The sequence below is a fragment of the Chlamydotis macqueenii genome, chromosome 15 (genome assembly GCF_036417535.1).
Source record: "Chlamydotis macqueenii isolate bChlMac1 chromosome 15, bChlMac1.mat, whole genome shotgun sequence".
NCBI classification, from domain to species: domain Eukaryota; kingdom Metazoa; phylum Chordata; class Aves; order Otidiformes; family Otididae; genus Chlamydotis; species Chlamydotis macqueenii.
Genome location: NC_141570.1, coordinates 5,381,012 through 5,408,905, shown reverse-complemented (window position 1 = coordinate 5,408,905; position 27,894 = coordinate 5,381,012). Strand labels below are relative to the sequence as shown.

General features: G+C 42.1%; 1 protein-coding gene across 2 annotated transcripts; it reads right to left on the bottom strand.

The window, feature by feature from the left end:
- Positions 1 to 90: 90 nt before the first annotated feature.
- SNX8 (sorting nexin 8) lies at positions 91 to 27,809 on the bottom strand. Of its 2 annotated transcripts, XM_086760049.1 has the most exons (13): positions 27,713 to 27,809; positions 26,049 to 26,128; positions 18,024 to 18,143; positions 15,423 to 15,613; positions 13,232 to 13,349; positions 10,366 to 10,487; positions 9,916 to 9,996; positions 8,778 to 8,938; positions 8,255 to 8,387; positions 7,082 to 7,150; positions 6,102 to 6,251; positions 5,545 to 5,694; positions 91 to 4,787 (listed from the first exon to the last, which is right to left on the bottom strand). In XM_086760049.1, the coding sequence occupies exons 4-13, from the start codon at positions 15,561 to 15,563 to the stop codon at positions 4,674 to 4,676; spliced, it is 1,239 nt and encodes a 412-aa protein (XP_086616175.1). In that variant the 5' UTR covers positions 15,564 to 15,613; positions 18,024 to 18,143; positions 26,049 to 26,128; positions 27,713 to 27,809; the 3' UTR covers positions 91 to 4,673. The 2 variants fall into 2 exon arrangements, with proteins under 2 accessions (XP_086616175.1, XP_086616174.1); XM_086760048.1 differs by lacking the exons at positions 18,024 to 18,143; positions 26,049 to 26,128; positions 27,713 to 27,809 and adding an exon at positions 23,793 to 23,850.
- Positions 27,810 to 27,894: the final 85 nt, after the last annotated feature.

Below are 27,894 nucleotides of genomic sequence, written 5' to 3'. Positions count from 1 at the left end.
TGACCTGCTCAGCATTCCGGTCAGCCCAAATCAGCATGCTGGGCAGCAAAAGCTTAATCAAAGCGTGCTAGAAATAACACATCACATATGTAACTTCTTACACAAGTTGTTTTTTTTTTTTTAAAGACTTTTACAAACACGTAACACTTACAGATAGAATCTTGGAATGTAATATAGGATCTGTAAACATTTCCAGTCTACCAGCTGTAGTAATAGTTCTTTAATTCCCGCATTTGGATAAAGTGCTTCATACATAAGGCTATTTGAGCAAAGCAAAGATACAAGATATTCCAGGCAGGCAAAATTCACACCCTCTGAACAAGATTGTTTCTTCTTGTCTCCCTCCAGCAGTTCTGAATAATTTATACCACTCAAAAATGCCCTTCTTCATATGCTCAGTAAGCCACAGCTCAGACTTGGTGGGTAGGAGTTCACACTTTAGACTCTTACTTTTCCTTTTGTGCTGCACACTGATTATTTACAGAGTTTTTGATACTCACCGCTGCTTCTGACATAGCAGCAAGGGTTTCTGGCTGTTCTAATGGAGAGAATGGCTTGAGGCCAGTCGAGAAGAGAAAATAAGCACAAGGGAATAGGTAACTTGTAACAGGACGTAAGACCTTACTGCGTGGTAGGAAAGGGAGTGACTGGCAGCCAATACTTGTACATAAGGTTATCTTGACTTATTTCCTAGTGGGAACTTGAAACTGCATGGTGAGAGAGAGCAAGTCACCCTCTGTTCCTCCAGGAATTTAGGTAGGAAGAGAACAAGTGCAGCTCAGGCCTGAACTTCTATTTGCTGTCCCCTCTTCTGCAGTCAGTTCCATCCTTTCATGAAGATGCTTTCACCAGCATTGACTTTTAGCTCATGTCAAAGTTATTTGCTCCTGCTGGTGGAGACAGACATGTTTTAAATAACTTCTGTCCCCAGCTGGTGATCTTTGTCTTTTGGAAACAACACAAACTGAAGACTGTGAATTAGCCTGTTACAAATTCCAGGAATTACACCCTTGCATGATCAAAGCAGAGGAGTAAAAGCACTGGAATGCAGCAAGGCACTGTTGAAAACATGTTACAACTTAGGAGGAGCAACTTGCAAGGAAGATGGAAGGAGAGGGAAGAAGGATCAAAGACTAAGGTTATATTGTAAATATAGTTTGGAAAGCCTTTCAACACACAATACCGGTCAAAAAGCCTGTATATTGCCACTTCATGGCTTGAAGCAGAGGAGACCTTAGGAGTGACAAAACCATATAGCCCTTTTGGTAGAACATTTTTCAGGCAAAGTTTCAGGTTCTCAGCTGCTACCCTGGTACCTCCGCAACAGACAGCGACAGAAAGATTGGAGGCCCTTTCTATCATTATTCTTTTGAACACATGAAGTCCCCATGAGCTCAAGCAATACACAGAAAGCTTCCATTCAAGAAGGCACGTTAACTCTTTGGCACTACATCTTACAGGAGCATCAGTTCTTGGACAGGCAGCACGCGCTCTCCAATTAGTCTTCTGGTTTGCTTAGTGTTTATTGCAAATCTACCCAGCTACCAGCAATGGAACCAACTTCATTAAGTTTTCTTCTCACCCTTGCTTATAGCTAGGCCATTTGCTGCAGAAGGCAGTAGCACGGAAGTAACTAGAACGGTTTCCCCTGCATTGGCTAGGGTAGGCAGACGATTGATTCCCTGCTGCGTTCCTCTAGAGGAAGGAAGCTGTACTTGATGCTGCTCTCCAAGTCTGACAGATCCCTAAACTAAACAGAACAAATACAGTAAGGAAATCCCTCACATATTGAGGTAAACGTAACAGTGCCATTTGCACACTGACCAGTCTCCCAAAAATAAGGTTGGCAAACTAAAGGTTGTATGAAATAGTGTTTGCACCTATTTAGGAATGAGACAGAAGCTTGACAGTCCAGTATGAAATAGTGCCATTAGCTGTATCAGCTTTGAGAATACTAGGCCTCTGTTCTCAAAATACTAGGTGAACAGAGTAAAATCAAAACGAGAAAACCCCACCTGCTCTTCTCAAAAAGGCAAGGGCTCACAATGAAGAAATGGGTGTTTTCTCAAAACAACGTAATTCCAGTTTCTTTATAGGTCATGTGCTCTGTGTTTATCATTACTACAGTCTCTGCATTTGGACTGTAGAATTTTTGCTTTGAAGCAGAACAGGAATGAGGAATTAGTCTAAAGCTGAAGTGTCATTTTGTTGTTCAGGGGTTTTTTTGTTTTGTTTTTAAATAAAGTCCAAAATTGTAACTTTTTCTAAATGTGAAAAATGTAAAGTTCCATTCAGGCAAATACTTTGCAAGTACTCCTACAGAACATAGCCCAGTCATCTACCCCAGCCAGACAAGTTACGGAGAAGATCCATCACACAGATACCAGATCTTGCCCCAAAACGTATAGCACGTTCCTAATTTGACCATTCACCACATCAGGCAAACAAGGCTAAATGAGGGAGCATGGGTACTAAGACTCAGCAAATGACAGGCCATGACCAGCCAGCACCTTCTAAGAGGCTAGGAGTGAAAAGCATTTAAAAACACAGTAATGCCCTTTCCCCACATTACCCACAAACTATCTTCCTCATCAAGACGAGGTCAAACAGAAAAACCTTTTGTGCCATTCTTGAGACAATGTATTTTTTTGTTACTGTAGTGTAGAAACATTTCCCTCGCAGCCAGTTTGCTCTGGCTTACGAGCAGAATCTCTTCTGCATCACTTTGGAAATCTTCAGGAGAGAGAATAAAATCTGTCACAGCCATTTCCAGTTGATCTGTCTCACTGGACAAGGCAGATACGCAGGAGGAAAGACTCAGAGAAGAGTTAACATTTGAATTGCTATAAAAAGCTCTTAATAATGCATTCTGAGCAAGGCTGCTAAATAGACTCCCTACACACTCCTCAAGGCCCAGCACCCAAGAAATTCACTCACATTAAGTGCACTTTACCACATTTTCAGGGGTGTGTGTAATAGTTATGCCAGTTTCATGAAACTGGGAAGTAACCTATTATCTTGCTCCTTGCTGAAGAAATTAACTTGTAATTTCCACTTGGACTAGGAAGAACGTCATGTTGCAGTGAATTTTCTAAAATAGAAAAAAAAAAAAAAGAAAAAAAAAGAAAAAAGCTTTTGTGATTGGAGGATTTAAATATATTTCCTGCTAATGGGGAAGTTCCCCAACGGGAAAATACTGTAACGGTTCCATTTAGACAGCGAGCACTCATCCTTGTTAATGTGCTTCCTTTTTACCCACTCAAAGAAAACGCTAAGAAGCCAAATTTCAAATTCCCCTTTGGCAGCTATTTTGGCTGCAGAGTTCAGTTCAGGGGAGTCCTGTTCACACAGAGTTTTGCTGCATACGTTTGCAGTTTCTTCACTTATCAGTTTTTCTGAAGGATATGCACAATTTCCCCTAAGGTAACGTGATGTGCAAGTTTTCCTCCCCCTACCCTTTGCCTCATGAGGGAAAGTCACCAGAGATAAAGGGTGAAACGCAGAGAATGTGTAGTCCCTTTATCATAATCAGAAATCATTCTGAAAACGTACTGTTTTTAGAGAGATAAAGAACTGTCAATTATCTTCTCTCCTTCACAAACACAATCCAATGCTACTCAGAGCCAGAAAAAAAGAATGACAGTAACATCCTGATAAATACTGATTTTTTGCTAATGAATTTTATCAGCATTGTGTCCCAGCCTGCTGATGTAACAGGATACTTCATCTGATATTAGACCAAAGAAAACACCAGCCGTCAGGTCAGCAGCTCTCCAATAGTCCTAAACAGCTACTGAACAGATGGATGTCAGAACCTACAGAAGAAAATAAACAAGGTACCTTGTAGCTGTTCTGCTCATGTAGTACGAGTGGTTTAAGATTAAGGAGTGTTTTATTCAATTAGTTTCTCATTTATGCCAGGAAAACTCCTCCGAGTTCCTGAACCCAGTTATCTTTGGCCCCAAACTGAAAAATATGAGCAAGTCCCTAGGCTGCCCTACAACTGTGAATGAAACACACTGACAATACGGTCTGCCTCACCTCACTGGGAAAAATCACTGTCACACAGCAGCACTGACCCCGACCCAGCTGCGCTAGAGTATCCAACGACTTCATTCGTGTATTTTGCGCTAAGGTCTAGCGGTAAGAAATCAAATCCGCACACCTATCAATGGGATGAAGGACGGCCTTCAGCTTTCCCTATGCAGATATGCCCCTAACACAGGCCCTCCCGAGCTGAAAAGGCAATCTGTCTCTATTATAAGCAAGTGCTTCAGATATCCTGTTCATTTCAGCACTTCAGAGATGTGCAGAGATGGGTCAGCATGTGTGCAGATAAATGTTACTGCAGGAGTGTTAGTACAAGATGCAGAGGCATCAGCACAACGCTGCAGCACTCACTGCACGAGGTCACATCCTGACCTCATGAAGGGTGTCTGCAGGATAACGAACATCAGCTCTGCCCCAGAGTATTTCAAAATTAAGAGATTGTCTTTATATCTGTATGTTCTGCCCCACATCCAGTCTGTCTAAATCAGAGAGCAGCTCAAAGCAGCGGTATTAAAAAATAATAATAATAATAGCTGTTTGGAGGATTCATTCTAACATCTGGAGGTAGAAGTCCCACCCCTTCCTTGATTGCACTTCTTGCTCCATGCTAGATGCTCAGAGCATTAATTGGAGAAGAAGCTTCCCTCTGGAGGTGACAATGGTGGAGTTGGCATATTGGTAGATCCCATGAAGAGGCAGCTCAACTTCGGCTTCAATTCATTCCAAACTTTACTCATCTGCGAGTGGAAAAGAAGAGAAAACAGATATGACAACATGGTAGGCAATCATCTCGTCACGCTGTATTGTAGCGGCAGTTTCAGAGCACTCAAAAGCACAACACAAATTTGCTGAAGTACTTTGGGGAATTCCAGCGGACTCAGACTGTCCCTGTTACACTGGTGCTATAATGCAGCTCTCTGAGCATTTTACTAAGTGTGCGCAGAAGGGACATTTCCATACCTTGGTCAAATTCCTTCACTGAAGGGAAGGAAGGGAGCTGAAGGAAGAGAGACTTTTCTAATACAACGAATGCAAGAAAGTCTGTACATGGGGAATGCTGAAGGCCATATTTAGGGGTTAACAAAAGGGAGTTCTTGGGTTTAGAGCAAAACCAAGGAAGTTGTTCCTTGTCATATAAATTTCTGTGTAGCACAACAAAAAACAGTTTCATCTAGCAAACACACATCATTCGTCACAGAATAGCTAGTTATTTAATGGTTGGGTCTTCAACCACCCGTAGGGTAAGGCCATCTGCAGATGAGAGAAAAAGACCACAGAAACTTGCTGCAAGATAGTCTTTTAGAGGGATTAAAGGCAACCCTGATCCTCACCCCAAACTGGAAAGACCTCAGATGATTTCTGAAGAAGTTATGAAAGAGCCAAGCCGGACAGATGATTAGAGGAGGACAGACCATAGGTGAAAACAAATACATTTGAATTCTCATTCCTGTCTTGGGGAAAAAAAAAAAAAAAATACAGTCCAGAAGAACTCACCTCTTTGTGACCCTGGATCTGGGAGTTGACAAAGGCCCCCAAAATATGAGATGTGAGAGGCAGATAGATGTGGATAAGCTGTGTCTCCTGATGCAGGCAATACAGAGAGAAGTAATTCCGCAGCTCCATCGTTAGGATAGCATTTTCTTGCTGAAAGAAGAGAACTCTGTGAAATATATTGCCAGGAAGAGCATGCCAAGGAGGTTTACTTGCAGCAGGAGAAAAAAGGGTTCCTCACCACACTAGCAATTAAAACACATACTTAAAGACCTAAAAAAGCAGTTCCTGGACTCATTTGATATGACAGCAACCGCACTTTCCATCATGCAGACTGTTGCTTTCCACAGCTCCTGCAAACGACACATTGCCAGAGAGCCAGTAATAGGTGTTGAGGAAAACAAACACGTTTTCCTTGTAGCACAGCAGGTAGCTCAAATTACCCAAAGTACCGGTTAGCCTTTCGGTCTGATGGCTTTCTGCAAATATGACTGAGCTACGTAGCGGCACCATTATAGGAGTCCAGTAACACCCTTTGCTCTCCCAGGCGCCTGCCCTACCTCTACAATCCGAGACTCCAATTGCTCCACCGATTCTGGTTCTTTGTTCTGCACAGTGGCACTCATCATCTGCTTCTTCATCATGCTGTACTTATGCAACGCTCGCTGGTGCTTGTGCAATACCCCCTTCTCATGTCTTTCACACAGGTCCTTTATGGGAAAAGGGAAAAAACAGGTACTTCGTGGAAGCTAAGAGACAGCAAGCACACAAGCCAAGTACATCAGGAACACAAACACATGGTCACGCTTTATGTAATTTCTATGCTACAGATTGTTGTTTCTTTTTTTTCAAGAGGTTCAGAAAAAAAACCTTGGCAGCTAAGAATTCAAGAAACAACACTGCTTGGACCCAGACCAGTGAACTTAAGAGGCAATCTGGAACATCACTTCTGCCAACATGTTGGATCTTATAAGGCCTCTTATCTTTTATGCCCTTCTCAATATTAAGTGCCGGCAATTAACCGTGGTAAGAGCTTGCCTATGTCCTTCTATTTCAGCCAAGGCCTGGGAATGTCAGGACAGGCTGCCACATAGTTTCAGTACATGCTGGGGAAAGAAAAAAAAAAAAAGAAAAAAAAAAAGTGCCTTTGACCAAGAGGTTAGTGTTAGCAAAAATTCCTTCATTTGTAACTGAACTCATGTCTCCATGAACAAACAAGTAGCTATCCAATTCATTGCTTTTACTCAAAAGCAGCCAAATTTGGAAAAAAAGATAGCTGATCCATATAGTTTAACCAGTCATATTTTTAAATTCCTTGCAGGGTTTGCTGTTTGGCAAATTCTCATCAGAAGATGAGCTGGTCAGTAAGGCTATAGCCCTAGCTACGGCCAACAGCCACTCCCTTCCTTCTGCCAGATGCCCAGTTCGCCTCTGAACTGGCCTCCCAGACAGTTTTCCATCCAGTTGGCGTTACACCCTCTAAAGAGCACAAGCTTGCTCTAAACAACTTTCTCATTGGCAGAAGAACAGCAGAGCTCACTTTATAGGACTGGAGTAAATCCAGGAAAAGGTTCAGCTTCTCCACCACATCATTCTCTTCCTGTTTACCCTAGAAAACAAGGAAAAAGTACATTTTATGTAAGCCTGGCAAGAACCAACATTACAGTTCTTCACATCCTTAAACCATGCAGGCCCTCCACTGTATTCTCCAGGGCACATCAACGCTTATACAACTACATCAAAAATCTTTCAAATGGCACTGGAGTGTTTAGTCTTCAGTATGCAGAACAAAGTTCTGACTGGAGCAGGAACAGCTTTTCCAACTGACTGATCATTATAACAAGAGGAATTAGTTTTACAGTCCCGTGTGTCAGTCCTCTCAGCTCTCTCTGCCTGGAATTTCTTGCTCTTGCAGTTTCCTCCAATCTTTCATCTTCCTTTCTTATGAGATAACTAAACTATTAAAGCTATGAATACCTGCATGTTCCTCATAATAGTTCATGCACCAGAAGGCAAAGATGAGACATCAAGCCAAATTTCACTACCTGTTTTTTTATTTTACTAAATACTGTCTTTTCTTCCTGTATCATTAGAGCTCTCTGGAGCATAAACTCTGGAGAAAGACACCTGGTCTGACTGATCTATAAAAGCATGCTGAGTATTTTAACACAATGAGATGAAGTGAAGACAAAACTATTACTTTTCCTTCCTAGACTGTCATGTTCTCACGTTATTCTAACAGTCATTATCACACTGCACACTTACACAGGAATATGATGCTCTTGTCTGAATGACTCTCATGTAATGTTTAAGTAAATGAGTATCAAAATTTGATTCAGAAATAAGTTCTTATGGATTCTCTGTGGTAGATTAACAAGACAGAACACAGGGCTTTTGGACAGCTCGATATAATAGTATAACTTAACTTGTCCAATAACCATTTGAAATTAAAAAAGAAACCAGGCTGTTCCCTGCTTTCCCTTGCCCATTATATTTTTTTTCCCATTTACACAGAGTCCAGGTTCTCCATTTAAAGTTGGATGAGCAGGCTGGTGGTTGAGGATGAGAGTCTGGACTACAATCTCCCCTTAATTCTTTAAGTGCCTATGTCCACAGAGCTCATGATTCAAGATGAAACTTAAGGCAGCAATGCACTTCCTTCATTTTACAAAGAAAATTAAAAAAAAAAAAAGAAAAAGAAAAAAGAACTCACCTGCTGCACAGCCTTATCTGCCAGAAGTGCAAATTCAACAGAGAGACCCTTCAAAGCTTGTTTCAGAGTCCCCCATGTGCTATTATTCAAAGCAGCCCAGGAAGGAAGCGGTGTAGTGTCAGAGCCCAAAGCACTAGGAGGAGATAAACAGTATTCACATCCAGGAGACAAATTCCACTAAGCAGATACACTTATTTGCAGAAAGCAAAGTTTCTAATCTGTCCAATTAGCCTGCAGTGCACAATCACAAATGCAGAGCTGTGTATGTAGTGAGAGAAGAGACAATAAAACAAGTACCTGAATGTAAGGGTATTTGTATTTTCTCTTGTTCTAGGGAATGCAGTCTTAGGGGAAAGCATGCATTTTCTTTTCTTACAGTAGGAAAAAATTTGTTATGACCTACAATATGTATTGAAATACCCATCCTTACCAGACCATTTGTAGGTAAACCTTACAACAGTTTTGAGTTCTGAAACAGCAGTAGAAACGTTCACATTAGCAAATCCTCTTCCTCGCAGCCTACCTTAGCTCCTTTCCAAATATGAGGAGATCCGAGGCATTATCAATGGCTCGAGAAGCTATCCTCTCCGCGCGGTCCCGAAGCTTATAAAAGCTATTATAAATATTTCTGATGAGCTCCCTGCTGGCAGCAAACTGAGCCTGTATGTCAGCTGGAAGAAAGTCCTGAAAAAGCGCAAGAGAGATTACTAGTGGACAAATCAGAGGCACATTCAGATACGTTAACTGTGGGCACACCGTATGTCAGCAGAGAGACAGGTTTTCCTCTTGTGCTCACTCTCTCACGCCATGCTATAACAAACCTGAAGAGATTAGCGTCACAATTCAGGTGTCCAAGCTGGATGTCATACAAATACCCCTAGTTTTCAGAGGCAGACAGAGGTTGAAATACCAGGTGCAGACAGAGTTGGCAAAATCTGCAATTCCACTACGCAGTTAAAACAGGATTTGTAAGGTTTCAAGCTCACAGGTTGCAATCTGAAGCTACTAGCAACTGCCAGCCTGACAAAGTCAAGCATGTACTGAAAGTTCAGCTCTTTTTGACCTGTGCATCACTGGTAAAAGTCTGAATTAAGCTCCAGTTGCAAAACCTTCTGCCACCATTGCAGGAACCTGAACAACAACTTGCTTTAAAATTGCTCAATGAATATAGTGAATGTATACTTCAAACGTGCCATAAAACTAATCATGGGGATAAACAGATATATGGAGAACTTATAAAACTAACTTCTCTGTAACAGTCCAAGTTACTCTCCCACAGGGAGAGGATGACAGACAGAATGAGGGCATGAACACATGGGTAAGACATCAATCTAGATATTCGCTTTTAAATTGGGCAGTACGTGTATTTGTTTGTTATGCAAGTACAAGTAGCTACTGAGAAACATGTTCTGAGCAGGACTCTTTGTTTAATCTTTACCTCATCCATGAACGAGCACTTAGCTAGAAATATCAGAGCCTCAAGTGTGAAATATTTATTTGATCTTTTCAACAAAATTACAAGTTTAAAAGTCCTTCAAACTTTGGAAACAACTCTCTCCGACCTAAGGTCTCCATCACTCAACAAATGCCATAGCTGATCCACCTGGAGGAGAGAGTTATTTAAACCAGGATAATATGTGGCAAGAAATTCATATACATACCTTGGCCTGGGTAGCTAGTCTGCAGGTCATGAACTCATCTCCTACTCCCTGGACCAACTCTCTTAGCTTATTTTGTACATCCTGGAGAAGATACAGAACCAAATGAGCATGAAAGAACTAGTAACACACAGGGAGTTCATGGGTCTCGAGATACATTGCAACAGTAAGGCACAACTTAGCAGATACAGCTTTACCCAGGTTAGGTTTAATTTAAGGAGAAGCATAACGTGTCTTCCCCTAAGAACAGTTATGATTTTCAAAATACTATACTCCTGGCATTGGGTGAAATTAACTTCCACTTTCCAGCTCTAGAAATACCTACTGAGAGAAAATTCTCCTCATCACAGGGAGTAACAATGCGCGAGGTCAACAGCAGTTCTAGACTCTGTGCTCAGCAAACCAGTTACAGGAAGATATGCAAGCTCAAGACTATAGCTACCAAGTACTCACTGAGCCACTGAACGACAGAAAGAGTTTCAAGAGCACATCTTCTGAGAAAGGGGGATGTCGAGCCACCAGGTTTATAAAACGCTTCAGCGCTCTCCTCCTAGATTCTATGAATTCTCGATCAGCTAAGGGAAGAAACATTAAATTTCAATTAATGCACCACACATTCCAGCTGCCTAGAAAGAGAAAAAAGAAAGTACCTGATCCAATAATTTCTTTGTACTTATAACCCTTGCTAAAAAACTACAACAAAATCAAAGAATGATTACCTGTAGTCTGTCAGCTCCCTAACCCAGACCTTTTGGATTGACCACCAGAACAAATATTAATTCAAGTGGGACTTTATCTCTTATTGAAATCCAGCAGATATATCCATTTGTGCTTATTTTCACAGCATAGATCAGGTAAGCAGGATAAACAACCAAGTGAAGCCTTAAGCCTCCACTTACAAACTGTGGGCATACAAAGATTTTTCTTCCTCTGAATCAATTCCATAGCTGGTCCCCAGAGGGGATCTCAGTCTGTTTGGGAGTCCTGGGACATGCACAACACACTGCTGCTTGCCACTGCAAAGATCACTTTGAAAGTGATCATCCCCCAAATAATTACAGGGGTTTTTGTCACTATTCTGAAGAATTAGCTTCAGTGTGCTATACCCTCAACTGTCCCTCCTCCACATTTTTAAGCATTTTGGGGTAGAGAGAGAATAAAGGTTGGTTTTTTGGTTTTGTTTGTTTTTTTTCCCAAGGTGGTTTGTTCAAGATCAGCGCCCATCTTTTTCACAGAAGATGTCAGAAAGTACTTTGGAAGACCTGCACAGCAGTCTGCAGTACATGCAGATTTTGATTTTGCTTTGTTCATACAAAGCCTACGTGGAGATTTCCAAAGTCATCTACACACTTCCTACATGATCTGCCTCACTTTGCTGCTGTCCTCCAAAATGAGCAGAGCAGACTATCAGTCCTTCTTCATCTGACAGATGAAAGTAGACCATCATGAAAATAGGAGTGTAACTTAGTAGAGGAGCATAAGGAGTATAAAAAGTGTGTAGCTTTGCCCACCCTGCTCTGGGACTCAGGAGGTTGCAAGAGTCACATGTACACTAATGCATCAAATTCTGCATCCTGCAGATCCATTTATCAGTCCGTTAATCTACTCAGAAACAAGAACTACTCATTTAATTATCTTTTTTCTCTTTGTAGTTTCTATTAAGACTACTTGCAAAGCTTTTCGGTATGCACAGTCACTGGAGTAAAGGCAATCAACACTCTCTGCCTTAACACAGTTTGGGACTGCACTTCTAGCAGTTTGGGAACTAATCCTATCATTTTTTCTTAAACATACGATATCTGTGGGAAGAAATGCACCGGTGAATGCACAGAAATAGCAACACACCGGCAACTCAAGGAAATAACAGTGACTGACAAATGATATGTATTGGTAGCTTCTTTCAAGCATCCTCTCTCCACTAAGATTAATCGGAGAAGGTCACTTTGCTTACAGGTGTTGCATGAAGTGGAAATTCTGGAAATTCTGGCTGAGAACACTGCATCAGGTCAAATTTAACAGACGCGTTTTCGCAATCTCAAAAGAAAGGTCTTCATAATTTACATTCCACCATAAGAATATATGCCCATTGAAGCTTTTCAGCACTATTATTTCGCTTTGTTCCAGCTCACTATACACCTCGCTCTGCTCAGTGTTTACCAATCCCTCTTCGCTGTAGCAATACATAAACTCCTTGACTGAAATTAATTATTTATTGAAACATGCTAAGCTTAGCAGCATGGGCAGGAGACAAGACAGTGAAAAGCTTGTTGTTTCGCAGATAAAATAGAAAACAAGACAGGATTTTATACAGTTATGCAACATTTGAAATAATAAAAGTTTAAAACTAGTGCAAATATTTCAGATTAGTGAAAAACATAACTGGAGGAGCTTTGATACGCTTTTTGTCTTGGGATACTTCACTGGTTTCTATTCTAACAGCTAAAATATACTTGAACGAACTGAAACTCTGATTCCAGCCTCAGTGTTTAGTTTCTGGTTACCCTAAGCAGATGAACAAGCTCCTTTTTAAATAGGAAGGAAGGAAAAAAAAAAAAAAAGTGATAGCTACTTTGAGGCAGTTGGTTCATCTGCCAGAAAGACACCTTTTCGTACATAAATTGAGAAAGTGTAATTGCCACCGCCTGCATCATAAGGCCTCTGTGCAAGGTAACACCATAACAGGCAGTGCTGAAGCCGTTCACTAGTCCTTTTTAGGTGTGTATGAGGTCAGGACTCTACACTAACTCAACAGGATCAAGTATGCTCTCACTGGTGAAGTGATTTTGCTGGTTTTACACAATCAGCTCCTCTGCATTTTTAAGCCTTTTAATACATATTTTTAATTTTTTTTTAATCTTTACTCTTCTCTCGTTATAGAAAAACAATGGGATTTCCACAAACCTTTTCTATTCTGAACACTTCACAAAACACCACAGTGCTGTTCAACAGTACGGTAGCATTATACACTTGTAGCACTACAGCACTGGTCACCAAAATCTGTTGTCCCAAAAAACAACACCTACTATTCTGCTGTGCTCTTGTGTAGAATTACGCCTCAGATCTTACCAGAAAAGTCATTAGATACCAAACTTCCATGGAAAGAAACCCCATTGAAATTGTATGTTAATATTTTACCTGTATGGAATTTCTACAATGGCAATAATTCACACCTGCAAATTGTGTATTATAACCTCAAAGTTGTTTTCTGAGCCAAGCAGAAGCAAAGACTACTGATCTTTTAAACCCTGACTTTCAACAGCATCACCTTGATCATGCTTGCACTGTGACCCCTCCAGTCAAAAGAAAGACCCAGGTTTACCTCCCAGCATCCTCTTGGGTGGAAGTGCTGGCACCATTCGATATGGGAACTTTTGAAGCAGCATCTCATGGAACACCACAAAATCATTATATCGTCTGTAGACCGAGCATTTGAATCTCTGCAATTAAGAAAACGGGAGGATAAATGAATACACAGACTGGACAATCAGCAGTATTTCCTTTTTTTTTTTTTTTTTTTTTTGCTATCAGCTGCACTAAAAACAAAGGGAAGAAATGAAATAAATCAGAACCAAAAACTGCAGAAATTACATATTTCTTCTCTTTAGAGGCCTTGCGGTGGGAAGAAGGGAGAAGACTCCAAAGGCAGCTACCTTTCAATTATGGATAGAGATGGCATTCTTCTAACTGCAGTCCCTTTGAGAGTAAGATTTCCAGTTAAGAACGTAAGTCAGATTTCATTCACACACAAGATGAAAGAGACTATGAAATGGAGAGGAAGAGCTTTCCCAAGAAACTACAAGTATCCCTAAATCTGCCATTACTCCCTCAAACACTCTGGTCTTCAAAATTAGACAGAACATTTAGAAATAGTGCCAAGTCTTAAAGTGCTCTAAAGAGTTCTTTTCTCGAAGTACTGCAAGTCCCTCAGCTCCAGCTCTAAGGAACTTCTTTTAAATCAGTTTCAAATCTAGATGTGGCAAAACAGTCTTAGATAGTGTTAAGTATTAGCCCAAATGACTGATGTTTTAAATGAACCTCACAACAGAAAGAGAGACCTCCCACTGATGTTAGATCTATAAACAAAGATTTAAAGTTCCTTTAAAATGTTACTCCTGCATTTCTTAGATCAATATGTGGAAGAGGTCAAATAAATTGGTTTTACATTCCAAAAGCAGTTAGGTAGCAGCTAGAACAAGACACTTAAGATGCAAAAATCCTTTAAAAATAATAAATAGATAAATAACTCACAACCCCTCAACACTATTACTGCAGATTCAACTACTGGAGCAGCTAATAAGAAAGACTACACAACGCTAAGCCATTCTCACCACATTTGCATTGCACATCGCCCGCCACTTACTGTGGCACTATGCATTTTCAAAAATAACACAATGAGGCACATAACCGGAGCACAACGGACACAGCCCCTAAGGCCTCCCTCTGTCTGCTTTGAAATCTGCTGTTGATTTGCGTAGCAGATCTTAGATGAAGCTCAAGGCCAAGCTATGCTTCTTTTCAAGGAAGCATTATTCTACAGCTACAAGTGCAGGAGAGACAGCAGCAACAGAAAGGAGATGGCAATGGATTCCTAAATTCAAAACCTAGAGAGACCACCAGGGTCACTGAGTCCTGTGCCCTGAAATCACAGGCAGAAATAAACACCGTGTCCTAGAAAGCCCACAGAAGCATCTACTGTGTCTGCCCTTTCCCCTCTCACAATAGTTCTTGACAAACATACAGACATCAACCTAAAACACCTAACACCCCAAAGGTCACTACAGACAAGCGACCCAGATGTGTCTCTGAATACATACAACAGCGACTACAACAGTTCGAGCACTGCTGAATAACTGGTGAGTAACTGGTGGCCTGGGAGATGTAAATTGCTTGTGGTCTACTTTGAAGAGGAGAGATCTCCTTCCTGAAAAAAAAAAAAAAAACAAAACAAAAACAAACAAAAAAAAACCCCAACCAAACACAAAAAAAACCCCACACATAGAAGCTACCGGAGACCTATTTCACTGGCTGCTCCGTAAATAGGAAAAGACAGATCATCTTCTTACAATCTCCTCTTACATCAAGAGCGGAACCAACAGGTCAGGATTGGGGCGAGTAAACCAGAAGTGGCCTAGACTCTGCAGAAAGATTTGCAGTACCTTTTCTGTTTATAAAGGCTTTCATTTTAGCATTGCCAACATGATATCTTCACTAGCTTCAAAACAGCTTGAAATATCTAGTTGTCTACACTAATTCATTATGAAAGCATTCAGTTTTCAATGTTACACATCTGCTCAGGTTTCAAGAGAGTAAACTGGCAGACCATTCACGAGAACTCAATCAGAAGATGCTCCATACTGCAGAAGCCCAGGTGAAGAAAGCATAGTGCTACTGCATTCAAAGTAAGCCCATACAACTGGCCCACTCAAAACCAACTCATCTATCAAATTAGACAAGACTTTGCCAACAGCAACTGCACATACATTCTCCATACCAACACTTGTTCACATTACCTTGCTGGAAACCTCATATTCCACATGTTTCAGAAAAAGGCCCTTCTTCTCAGGTATAAGCTCCACCTGCACACTATCCTTGCTCAATAGCTCCTGCAGGGTGTGGGAAAGCAGCAGTGGATTTCCCTGGGGCGTCTGCATTAGAAACTGTTCCGGTTCCCTCGATTCATTTACCGGAGGCTTTGCCAAATCTAAAAGACAAAAAGGGAAAAATAGTCCAGTAGGCTTGATAAGATGAAGTAAAAAAAGTAGCCTTCAAATATTCCGTTCCCTTGCTCAGTGCTCATACAGTGGTGCAACACAACCAGAACAACAGTCAAGCCACTCCCTGAGGAGGCTATGCCACTTCGTACACGTTCAGGAGGTTGGTACCTCCCTCATCACAACACCCAGGAGCACCACCAATTATGCCGAGTCAGAAAGACATCTCTACTAAGCAAAAGAAGAATCACAGACCAAATTTGTCCTGTGAATCAGCTAAGAGGCCTGCATTTCCTGTCTGTCCAGCTCCCCCCACAGCAGGATCTGACAAAATGAACAAAACTCATGCTCAGCACTTTTGGATCCTGCCTAGAACAACTCATGGAAGGAAAGAAAATGTGTTATTTTACTGTGTCGCAGAAATTGAATACATTAATTTTACATGCCAACACAAAGGAATGAGACACTTCATTTGACATAGTTTATTAAACTCTATGACAGTATGGTAGCATGGGCATGAACTACAATAATTCACTATGTCAATATGCTTAAGTTCAAGAGCAGGGGGAAAAGGTTCCTATAAGGGCTACAAACCCCACAATTCCTCAATCACAGCAAGCTCTGGCAAAAATCTTTCAAATATACCTATTCCACTGCTTGTAGCTAAAAAACAAACATCTTTTTACAGTTTATTCAACCATAGCTGGACAGCTTCGGACAGAGATTAACTGATTCTCAGCCAGATGCAAAAGTGAAAAGAGATGGCTCTTAAGAACATGGCCCTAAAGGACAAATTACATCAAAGAAGAGGCAAAGATGATGATTCAGAGTGCTCCCTTATCAAATGACTGACTGCAGCCCATTATCTCAGCTTGTCTTCACAACTACACATATTACACGACCACAAACTAAGCTTACACTGGTTTTCAAAGCAATTCTTTTTTTTTCCTACCCCTTTCACATATAAGAAACAGGCTGAAAAATGTGGATATAACCCTGGAATCTATTCAACCGATACCCGAGTTCTGCTCTCCAGCCTGTAACAGCTGGGTTGCTTCCTCTCTGCATGTGGCTGTTTAAGGGGCACACTGCGTGCAAGCTCTTTTACAGAGCACATCGAATCCACTGATGAAAAGCCACCTAGAAAAGCTGGGCAGTATTAATTATCCCTTCCTTGCCATGGTGCAGAAGCTACACTCCTTCTTAAACATATCTAAAATCTGGAGAACACAAGAAGACAGTAACACCATAAAAGCAAGAACTGCTTCTTTAAGCTTTGATACATAGTTCAAAAAGTTGGTAACTGTGTAAGAAATTAACTCAGGGAAGATAACAGCTCATATCCTTAACTTGAAAGCCTTGACCTCCTCCTGATAAGGATTTCCCACCTGTTCCTTCACGTGCTCTAGGCCCTGATAAATTGGGAAAACAGCTAATCTCCAGTTCCTCAGACACACAGCTTCAGAATAGACACTTTGTTCTTTGTGTCATAAAATAGCTTAAGGAAACCAAACCAAATCCAGGACAAATGACCTTTTCCCACATGTCTCATCAGGCTTCAGATTCCTGCTAACGTGACTCAGAGAAGCAAGTCTTAACACCTCTGCTTTAATAGATGAATATATTGCCTACTAACCCCACCTATGTACTTCCTGTTACCCGCCAGAAATTTGCGGTAAGATAATGCAAGCTAATTCAACGTTGACATGGGATACTGCGGGATAAACTGATAACGTATCTGTATATCTACTTTTCAGACAGATGCAGAACTGACAAGGAAAGGAGGAAAAACAATTCAGAATACAAATAGCAAGGTAAATATTTTCCAGTGTAGAAAAATCCTTGACCACCTGACCTTTCACAGGACAGCAAGGTATAATAAGCTACACTATCAAGGGTAAATGTCAAATACACACACTAAAAGAACTACAGCAAGCACAAGACAGTCTTGCTCTCCAGAGCAGTGGTTCTCTGGGTGCACACCCTTGTAATTCTCGGTTTTAATTGCTCAGGACACACGGGTGAAATGCAACATGACACAGTAGACTTCGTTACTCCTCCAATGCACACACTCACAGAATTCCACAGTTCCCTGTGTTGCCAAACCACTGGCTCACATTGCAGGGGCAGTCACAGCAAGCTAGCCTCCCAAGGAGGAGCCAGCCAAAATGCAACCCACCTACTTCCCCAAAAGCAGAGCCAATCTGTACTAACACAACACTCCTCCTGCCTACTCACTCACTCTCCCTGCTTTCCATCTTCCTGATGGCCAACCGACAAAGCGGGACTTTCACAGCACAAATTGTTCCCTGTCTGTAACCATCGTTCCCCTTGTAAGCTGTCTGGTGAGCTGCTGAAACTCCCAGTGGCAAAAGACAGGTATCAGGAGAAAGGACTTACAGGATGAATCATGAATCCTTCAGCATTTAATCTGTAAGTCCTGGAACCTGCAGCATTATCACCAAACCGATGTTGAGAAGGACTCTTGGATTCATTACAGTGATCTGAACCCACGTTACCCTGTAAGGCAACCACAGAGTGAAGCCCCATAGAGAGATCTACACAAGACTCAGCATTCCTTTGACAACTCAGTCACGTTGCTCCTTTCATTTGTAATACCTTGCCAACTTTCATCAAGTTATTCTCTAAATTTGCTTTCTAAAATTCACCTACAGGAAATACCTTCTCTTTATCAGCAGTTCACACACTTGGCTCTTCCTGAAATATTCTGTAGCTTCTTTAGATCTCAACCTTGTCTAAATGTGTGAAATCATACAAATCAGACAACAATACAAACAAGTTTGAATAATTACTGTTTAATTAATAATCTCAGCGTGTTTCATATCAACAAGACAGCTACTCAGGGTGCATTTACACCCTCAAACATTGGCCTGAGAACACAATAAGATTACCTGGGAACAGCTGTTTCAGAAAACACTTATCGTGGCATTAACACTAACCCTGCAGAGCAACATATACTGCAGCTATTTTTCATTCTACTTACTAAAGAGTCAATTGAGGAACAGCCTCAAGAGCCAGGAATGGTGGATAATAGTGGGAACTCATTGGTATGAGCTCCTGTGTTCAACCAGTAAAAGGATTTACATGCATTGTAACAAAACACTTAATGCTCCCCATCACGCGTTCCCTGCTTGAGAACAGCTAATTCTGCAAACACTCCCTTTGGTTTCAGCAGATCATTATCTAGTAAAGTTTATATACACAGAGCAGTAAGTGAATACAGAAGTGAGGTACGGAACGGTCCTCTGGAACACAGGGAAGGAGATAAAATAAAATCAGCTTCTTTGTGCAAGCTAGCCTTTTGCTACAGCAGAGTTTCCCAATCTGTTGTCAATAAGACATCAGGAAGTGGCCTGGCATAACTGAAAACAATTTGATATAAAAGTTAAAAAGAATACTTATATGTATACATATGCAAACAAGCAGATAGCAACATGACAAGTGACAAATAATAAAAGTTTAAAGAAGCACTCAAAGTATAGTCTAATTCTAATTTTTGTTTGGTTGTGAAGCAAAAAAAAAAAAAAAAAGCTATGAAAACACTGCATAATACTACCTTTTTTTTTTTTTTGGTGACAAGTCAGGTAGCCTTTGGACTATCCAGAGAGCAACAGAAATAGAAAGCTTCGCTCCATTATACCACACATTTCACGCTTCAGTTAGCCCCAACATTCATTACTCCCATTCACACAACTAGGCAGCAATCTGCCCTCCACAGAGTGACCACTTTCTTCCATCAAAATTTCTAAAATCATGCATTTACAAAACCCAAAGTAGAATTTCCACGGTCTGATGGTGCACAGAGGTTTTACATGTGAGCAAGCACACATAGAAAAGAAGGTCAAGGCAAGGGCTGGAAGTGTAGGTGGCAAATCACAGCATAGATCTCCCTTCCCTATTTAAGTTCTGTCAAGCAAATTTTGAAGCCTTATCTCGATTGTACAGATGACTGCTACTAACAACTCTTTATTACACCAGGATGCTAATCAGCTAAATTTATTAGATGCACTTAAGTAGAAGGCGCTGTAGAATTACTTGTTATATTAGTAGCAAATTTTCTAGAAGGAGAAAGGAGTCTGAAAGGAAGCAAAGCCTTTAAGTAAAATAGCTAAGATTTCTTCTCCATCACCACAGGCCACAGCCTTGCAGAGCACAGGTGATCCAACTCACAGCAAACACAGGGGAGTATGAGAACCGACTGTTTGCGTACACCAATACCTCAGATTTTCCCCTGGTCAAAATGAAAGCTCCACTACAAACCCCTGGGCCAGGAATACTAAAGCAACAATGTAAATGTCATGCATCAGCATTTCCCTTTCCTTTCTGTCTTCTCACTAAAAGCCTCAGGAATTATGGAAATGCCTTTCCCCCTTATTGTGTCAAACACACTCCTCCGTAATTCCAGAATTCAGTGTGCCCATCAACCTCTCAGAAAGCTGGTGCAGATTTCAGTGGCAACTTCAAATAGATTCCCTTCCTTGCCTTTTTTTTTTTTAATTCTTACATAACTTGAAATCCCCTAAAAACATGAGAAGAAAAGCAGAAGTTCCACCAAAAAACCAAACAAAACTTTCTTCCTATTAAGAGCTTTACATATTTTTGAGACTTGTATGCAACTTGTTTGGTTTTTTTTTTAAAGAATTTAAAACCATGTAATTCTTATTTAGAAAGGACTAACACAAAGGATCAGTCGATTTATCTAACAAAGCTAACTAATACGTAGATCTGTGTTCAATGTGGAAGAGAGGTCCATATTTCTTACCAGGTTCAAGAAAAGTAATCATATTTACCTTCACTCTAATTAAGAGATGGTGCGATAGTGTCCTTCCGTCTCCGTTCTAACAACAGACTTCTAAATACAAGCTATCCAACGCCAAAACAACACAAGATAAAATGTGTACTAGCATAAAATTAGATATTGGAAACCAGACACTAACATTTTGGTTTTCTTCTTAAAAAAACAAAAAACAAACAAACAAAAAAAAACCCCAGCTTTCTCAGTGCCTTTTTTTTTTTTTTGAGGTGTTGGGGGTAGTTACGGTTTTTTGGTGGTTTTTTAGTGGTTGTCTGTTTGTTTTCCAAGTAAGTTTCAGATTGCTATTCAGCATTTGGTGCTTTTCAAGATGAAGCAGAGAAGCAATGGCACAACTCAAAAACAGTCAGGTGAGGTTACCTAAGCTTTACTTAATAATAATAAAAAAACTACTAGCATTTCTGCATTCCCCAACCACTGTAAGCCTCTAACTGCTTCTCAAAACATCGCAATCACATACTACAGCAGGCAAAAAAACCCAACACCAAGTTATCTCCTTCCAATGCCACACAGTAAATCCATGTGACAGAACAAAGAACTAAGTTTAAGCCTAGTACTCTGTTCTTTTAACTATGCTGTTAGATCATCAAGTGATTAATTAAACAACTTCCCGAGTCTGGGAATGTAAGGAACACATTCCATTCACAAGTCAGTCACGGAGCCAAAGTCCCAAGCTGTAGTAAACACAATAAAGTGAGATGGAGCTACAGGCATTGAAGAAATAACAGGATTAAGGGAGAAAAATCCATCAAGGAATGTTCCCAAAGATTACAGAGACAAAAAGTCAAGTCCTCACTAGGGCAGTTGCCACACTCACAGTGGAAGATTGATAAATTAGCATTTTTCACACCCAGCTCTAACAAAACAGCTGGAAATGTAAAAATTCAGACCCAAAAAGCTAACCCTACAAGCAGTAACACATACAACTGTTCTCCAGGACACTTTTGCACGGGCATTTTAGCTTAACTATAAAATTGCCAAGTTTCCACAGTCATCCTTCCTACAGGTCCTTGACCTACAGGTCAAGAAAATCCCACCAGAATAAATTGTTTATCTTTTTGTTTGGCTTCTCATCTTCCTTGCACATTTCTTATCCTCTCAATTACACTGGGGAAAAACTTGATCTTAGTACTTGAGCATTAAAAGACGGCATGCCACTCCACACTGCAGTCTCCCAATAGTCTTTTCACACATTTTATAGTTAGAACAAGCTCATTCACATCTCAAACCCTGTTGATAAGCAATCATCAAAGCTCCCCTCCTTCTGTACCAGTTCCACCTGTCTGTAACCAACACATTTCTCTCCATCAGTCTACACCAATCCACTAAAACTTGGAGACTGTGGGGGAAACTAGACTGGTTTTGTACAAATTCTACTATCAGCAACTGGTACAGCCCTCCCTACCACACCCTGCTAGAGGCTGCACACACATTTAAAGATTTACCACTATTTACCTCTAGAAGAAAAGGAGACACCCCCCTCCTTCCCTAGCCAACCTGGATCAGCTCCCTGCAATCATTGCGACACAAGGTCAAGTAGGAGCAAGAGCAGAAAAAAAAAAAAAGTCACTACAAACAACTTTGCAAAGCTGACTTTAATGTATTGGACGTTATCCTTTTTCTTTTCTGTTATATGATTGTGTTAAAATACTTTTAACCCAGCAAAATAAAAAAGAGAGCACTTGCACGTGCTGTCATAGGTGGACATTAACGGTCCCTGTCAGAACTCCCATTACTCAGTAGATTTAGATCCTCCTAGAATATTCACTGACAAGCTGCTGCTCTCCAAAAAAAAAAATTAAAAAAAAAAAAAAAAAAAAAAAAAAATACATCCGAGTGCAAAACTTGGAAGATCACAGAACTCACATCATGATGCTAGAAATAAAAGCATTCCTGCTTTCACAGCATTATTTTTCTCTTGCTAAGATCATCAGATACCTTCTCTGGGCGTTCTTTGCCAAAGAAAGACAAGTTTTCTAAATACAGGTGAGTAGATCAGACAGTTCCAGAAGCACCATCACCAGTGTGGAGGTTAATCAGGTCAAGAATGCTCTACTCAGAAACAACTTTTATCTCGATAGGGCTCCTGAAGCAGACAGTAAATCTGTAATAGACATACCTGAACAAGCTCTCTCTTTGGTACAGTAGGACATTTTTTTTTCCACAAAGGCTGCTGTTCAATATCCCAATATCTTACATCAGTCCTGGACAGAAATATTCCAAAATAATTTATTTATAAGCATTATCCACATCAAGAGCGTCACAGGCCTATCAAAAGCACACTCACACTGGATCCTGAATATAATCCAACCAAACCATTATTCCCCTGCATAAAGCGTACCCACTTGTGGCCTCTACTATTTTTTCTTTAAAAAGAGAGGGGGAAAAAAAAATACTACGCACAGAGCAGTAACTGCCAGTATGAAACTTTAGCCACATTAAGAGAACTTTAGAGAACTGTATTATCCCGTTTCCCTCTAAGTTTCCCCCGGTTTAACTGTTATGAGCCTAGCATGTAATTTTCTTAATGCACCCAGGAGCTCCCTCCATTTCTCATTTCACAAGTGCCGGCAACGTTTGGCTGCAAGTTTCTCGATCTCAGATTCAGTTGCAGGCTCTCAAAACTTCAGCATTCGGAGCTGCTTCTCCCTCTTCACGCCGGCGCTGCTTTTGGCTCGGGTCAGTGGGGAGGAGACGTGGCCTCCGCCCGGGACCGACCGTGACAGTGCCCACTGAACCGCTTCATAACCTGTCCCCGCGTGCTTTAATGTAACCCCCGGCCCGTTTTAGCGGGCGGGGTACAAGGAGACAAAATAAAGTCACTCCAGCACCCACCGAGGCGCCCAGCCGCACGACTCGGAGACGAAAAGCCCCGGTTCGCGCCCGGTCCCCGCGCTGAGCCCCGGCAGAATGGGGGGGGGGGCTCCCCGGGCAGCTGACCTCCCGCCGGGCACTGGACGCGGGCGGCCATCGCTGCCCGGCCCCGAGCCCGCCTTTCCCGCCGGGGCAGGCAAACCCACCGCCGCTCCCCCTTTATTTATCCCCACGGGGCAGAAGCCACCTTCGTAAGGGGAGGGGAACCCCCCGCCACCACAGCGCGGGCACCGCCGAGGCCTGGCGGAGGGGCAGCCCCTCTGCGGGCCGGGCACCCGCCGGCCCGGGGCGGGGGGAGAAGAGGAAGGCGGCGCCCGTTTAGCTCAGGTTTTGGCGGGGGGAGCGGCCCCGACCCCCTCCCCGAGCCTGGTCACCCTCTCTCTCTCAGCGGTGAGGGAACGGGCGCGCCGGCGGCGGCGGCGACGCCCCCCGCCCCACCGGTACCCGCCGCCGCCCCGTACCTGTGCCGGCGCCCGCCGTGCCCGCGGGCGGCTCGCCGTCCATCGCGGCAGCAGTCATGTGAGGCCGGGGCCCGGCGGCCGCCCTCCCCTTCCTCCGCAGCGCCCGCCTGTCAGCGCGGGCGGAGCGAGGCCGCCGCACCGGGGCGGGGGCTTCGCTTGCGGTCACGGCACGGGGAGGGGGGCGTTTTGGCCGGGCTCTCCTCGCCGGGGGAACGGGGCAGAGCACCGCGGCTTGTGACAGCTCGTCACGGGGAAGCGTGGGCTTCCTCACGGCGGAGACCGGGAGAGGCGATCAGCCGCGCCTGCTGCTGACTGGATTGCTCAGCGCGCTTCTGAAGCACTTCGAGATTAATAATAAAGTCTTTCAAACGTCTTAAAGCATAGAAAAGGAAGTGATTGGCTCAAGGGCTTAACGCAGGTTTTATTCTGATATCAAATATCAAATTATTATTTTTTTTTTTTTCTGAAAACTGGGAAGGATGGTTGTTGGGAATGCGAACTTCAGGCAGATTTCATTGTGCGCCACAAAAAGCAGATAAATGGTTGGTAGCGGTAATAAGACAGTCCTTCCAGTCACGTGGCGACTGACGGGGAGGCTGTGTTTCGTATTTCAAGTCAAATGAGATGCTCCAAGACAACTTTTGGGTTTATTTTCTTTCATTGAGTTACCTTTTTCCACGGCATTTAATTTCTCCTGCCATCTAGGCAATCAGTCGGGGTGTTTCCTATACGCAATATTTTTGATGTTTTGGATGCATTTGGATTTTTTATTTTACTGAAGATAAGTTAAAGCGGATAGTTAATGTTTTCCCGAAGGAAAAGCCATTGTAGCATTTTATACTATGCACTAGAAGGAATGTCCTAACAAAGGTAAACATGGTAGAAATGAACGTTAACTTATGCAGGAAAGCACAGAAATATGAGCATTTGGAATGCAAATACACTTTCTAAAACTGCATAAAAATAAGAATTTCAGGTATGAATACCTCTCATTTTATTAGCGATTTTTTTCCCCACTTCCTGTACTTTATTAGTCAGGAATGGTTGGCACTGGTGAAAAATAAGGCATATGTTTTGTACAGCGGTTTTCCTGGGAACACCATCAAACAAGCAAGACACAAGAATATGTATAGATTCTGAACCTCCAGATTAAGATCCTAGCAATACATAAAAATGCTTTGTTATTAACATCCAAAGGGTTGGACACATTCACTAAGTAATGTTCCTTATATTTATCAGTCTTGGGAAGATAATTATCTCCGCTATATGCACAGAGAACTAAACCAGAAAATTGTAACGTGAGAATTATTTCAGGTGTAAGTAATTACGATCGTAATGCTCGCTCTCAAAACTTTTCATGCTGCTACAAAGACGTGAATGACTTGAGCGATTCTCCTTTTCCTTCTGCCTCTTGCCTCAGTGCTATTTCAGCTGAGATCCCCACAAGCGTGGGTGCAGACTAAAGCTGTGTATAAAATTAAAAAAGCATGGCACTATTTCAGCTGAGAGGCCCTTCAAATCATGTTTATACAGCAGCTGAGCGGAGAGTTTTGCATGCTCAGCACTTCCGAAAAATAAGCGCTTACGCAATTTTTAGCCTATATAGCATTTTTTGAGAAAATGAATAGAGAATCAACATGTTCTCATTTAGCTATAGATCTTTGATTGGTCTGTACTTAAGCTAATAGCATAACTATTTATTTGGTATAAATAAGACATTCTCAACTGAAGATTGCTTTTGCAATCCATGGGAGGATTCTTGAAGAAAAATATTGTGAAATATAATTCAATTGCAGAAATAATTTTTAAACAGGGCCAGAAAGATTGTGCTTGACATAAGTTATTGAACACTTCCATATTTTCTGTAAACACAGCAAAAGCTTCTGGAAAACTCAAAGCATAAAGAAACCATAATCACCAGAGAAAGAAAGAAAGGGCGCATGTCAGCAGGTTCCAGGTAAAAAATGTAAGACAAAAGTACGCAACTACTGGAGGCCTTGGCCTTTCAATGTATCATTCTGCACACATCCTATCAGTATTAGATAAAATTTCATACAGACCACAAGAGCTTGCTTACTCTTTCAGACCTGAGTTTAGGAAACAGTGCTGTCAGCTCCACTATTCTCAGATCACTTGCACTCAGTAAAATTCATGAGGCATCGCTGGTTTGACAGTTGTGTTACAAAAAGCTATTCCTGCTAGATTTCTTTCCCAAAAATTCCCACTGATTAGGAGTTTTGCATGTGGAATACTTACAGGAGCAGGCTCCAGCTGCCGGTGCCAAAATCTCTGGTTTTAAAAGTTGTTCCACTCACCCTCAGATGGCTGAGTAAGGACTGGAAGACAAAGAACAGAAGTCAGGGACTGAAGGGAAATTTCAATAGAAGGAGAGGGGGAAGGAAGGAAGGAAGGAAGAGAAGATAAATCAAAAGTTGCTGTACAGTAAGGGAAAGTGCAAATAGCAGACTATGCAAAGATAGGAAAGGAGGATCCAACATCTAGATTCAGTGCTTAACCAAAGTGGTTATAAAAGTAGTAGTTAGCTTGCAAACAGGAGGAAAGGTAATATGCAAAAATTGCATATTCCAACAACGCAGACAACATGACAGTGCTGAAACACAGGCAAGAGAGACCACACATACGCTCCTGGAAAAGCCATGTAATCTTGGCTGGGACCATGGATGGACTTGCAGCATGTCCTCCCTCATGTTTAGAAAAAATGGATGGCTGCCATGTCAGCAGAGTAACAGCATTTTCTGCACATTTTAGTGTGTCAGTGCTACTGCAAAGCAGGAGGTCAAAGTCTGGTCAACTATCATGATGTAACAAGGGGGGAAAAAAAAACAACTGTGCAAAATGCCAGTCACCATTTTCATTCATAAGCATTGCCCATAGCTTAAATGTGGAATTGGCAGGCTCAAATTTGAATGGAGTGCTGATGCCATCTTGTGACAAGCTGATAAATTACCAAACTAGGGTTTCTTGCCTTAATTCCTTAAATATCTTCTCTCAGGATTTTATCAAAACATGAAAGATACTGCAATATAAGAGAGGCTCTAAATTTAAAATGCTAGGTACAATACCTGTTCTGCTTTTCTTATGTATTTTTTACGCTGGCATTCTTGTTCGGTATGTTTTGACGACTTGATTGAAAGCACTGGGCTAAAAAAAACCCAAAACACACTACGGAAAATGCAAATGTTCATCTTGGAAGTGAACACAGATTAATCGTTCCTCAAGAACTATTCTGATTTTTTTTTCTTCTAAAAATGTCACCAAAACCCCGACACGGTATCCAAGACAAATTCCAGGTTCCCTTTGCCACTTTAATACATCATATTAGTACGCCTGCTGAAAAAAAATGACAGTCCACCTATTTTTGCATCAGCCTAGACAGAAGGTAATGGTTTAATCAATTAAGAGGTCAGCTCTCTCTGAAAGTTGGTCACGTTGCTAGCCAGTATGAGAGAGAACTTTAGTAGGTTAGGATTATGCAAAGTAACACTTCAGATCACTGGAAAACACTGAAGAGGAATACTCGTCTTGTCCTCCTGCCTGTACCACCACACCAGGATGACCGTGTCGAGTCAGGTTCACTGCCCCTGGGAAAGCGTCGCAGCAGCGGTGCGGGATGGCGAGTGTCATTTTGCTACCTCACGAAAAACGTTATTTAAAAACCACAAACGTCTCGTCGAGACTGTTACAACGCTCGGAGATGGCCTGGTATATTCGAACCCACAGCAGGCCCGGACGTGGCTCGCTGCGAGGTTTCAGGCCGCTCCTGCCGCCTGAGACCCCGCAGGCCTCGCCGCCCGCTCGCAGCCCCAGCCCGCCATGTCACCGGGCCCCGCGCGGGGCTGATGTGGCGGCTCCCGTCGGGCCATACCATGCGGGCCTGCCCCCCTTCCCCGTGAGCTCACCGCGCGTCTCCCCCTCTGAACGGGCGTGGTAGCGCCCGCGCGGGCAGCGCTAGGCTTCGGGCGAGCCCATGGTGGAAGGTTTGTAGGGGGGCGGCGGGCAGATTTTGCGTTACTGCGCTGTCCTGTCACCTTCCGGCTAGCGCTGGGCAGAGAAACACGCGGAGCTGCCGTAAATGCGGGAA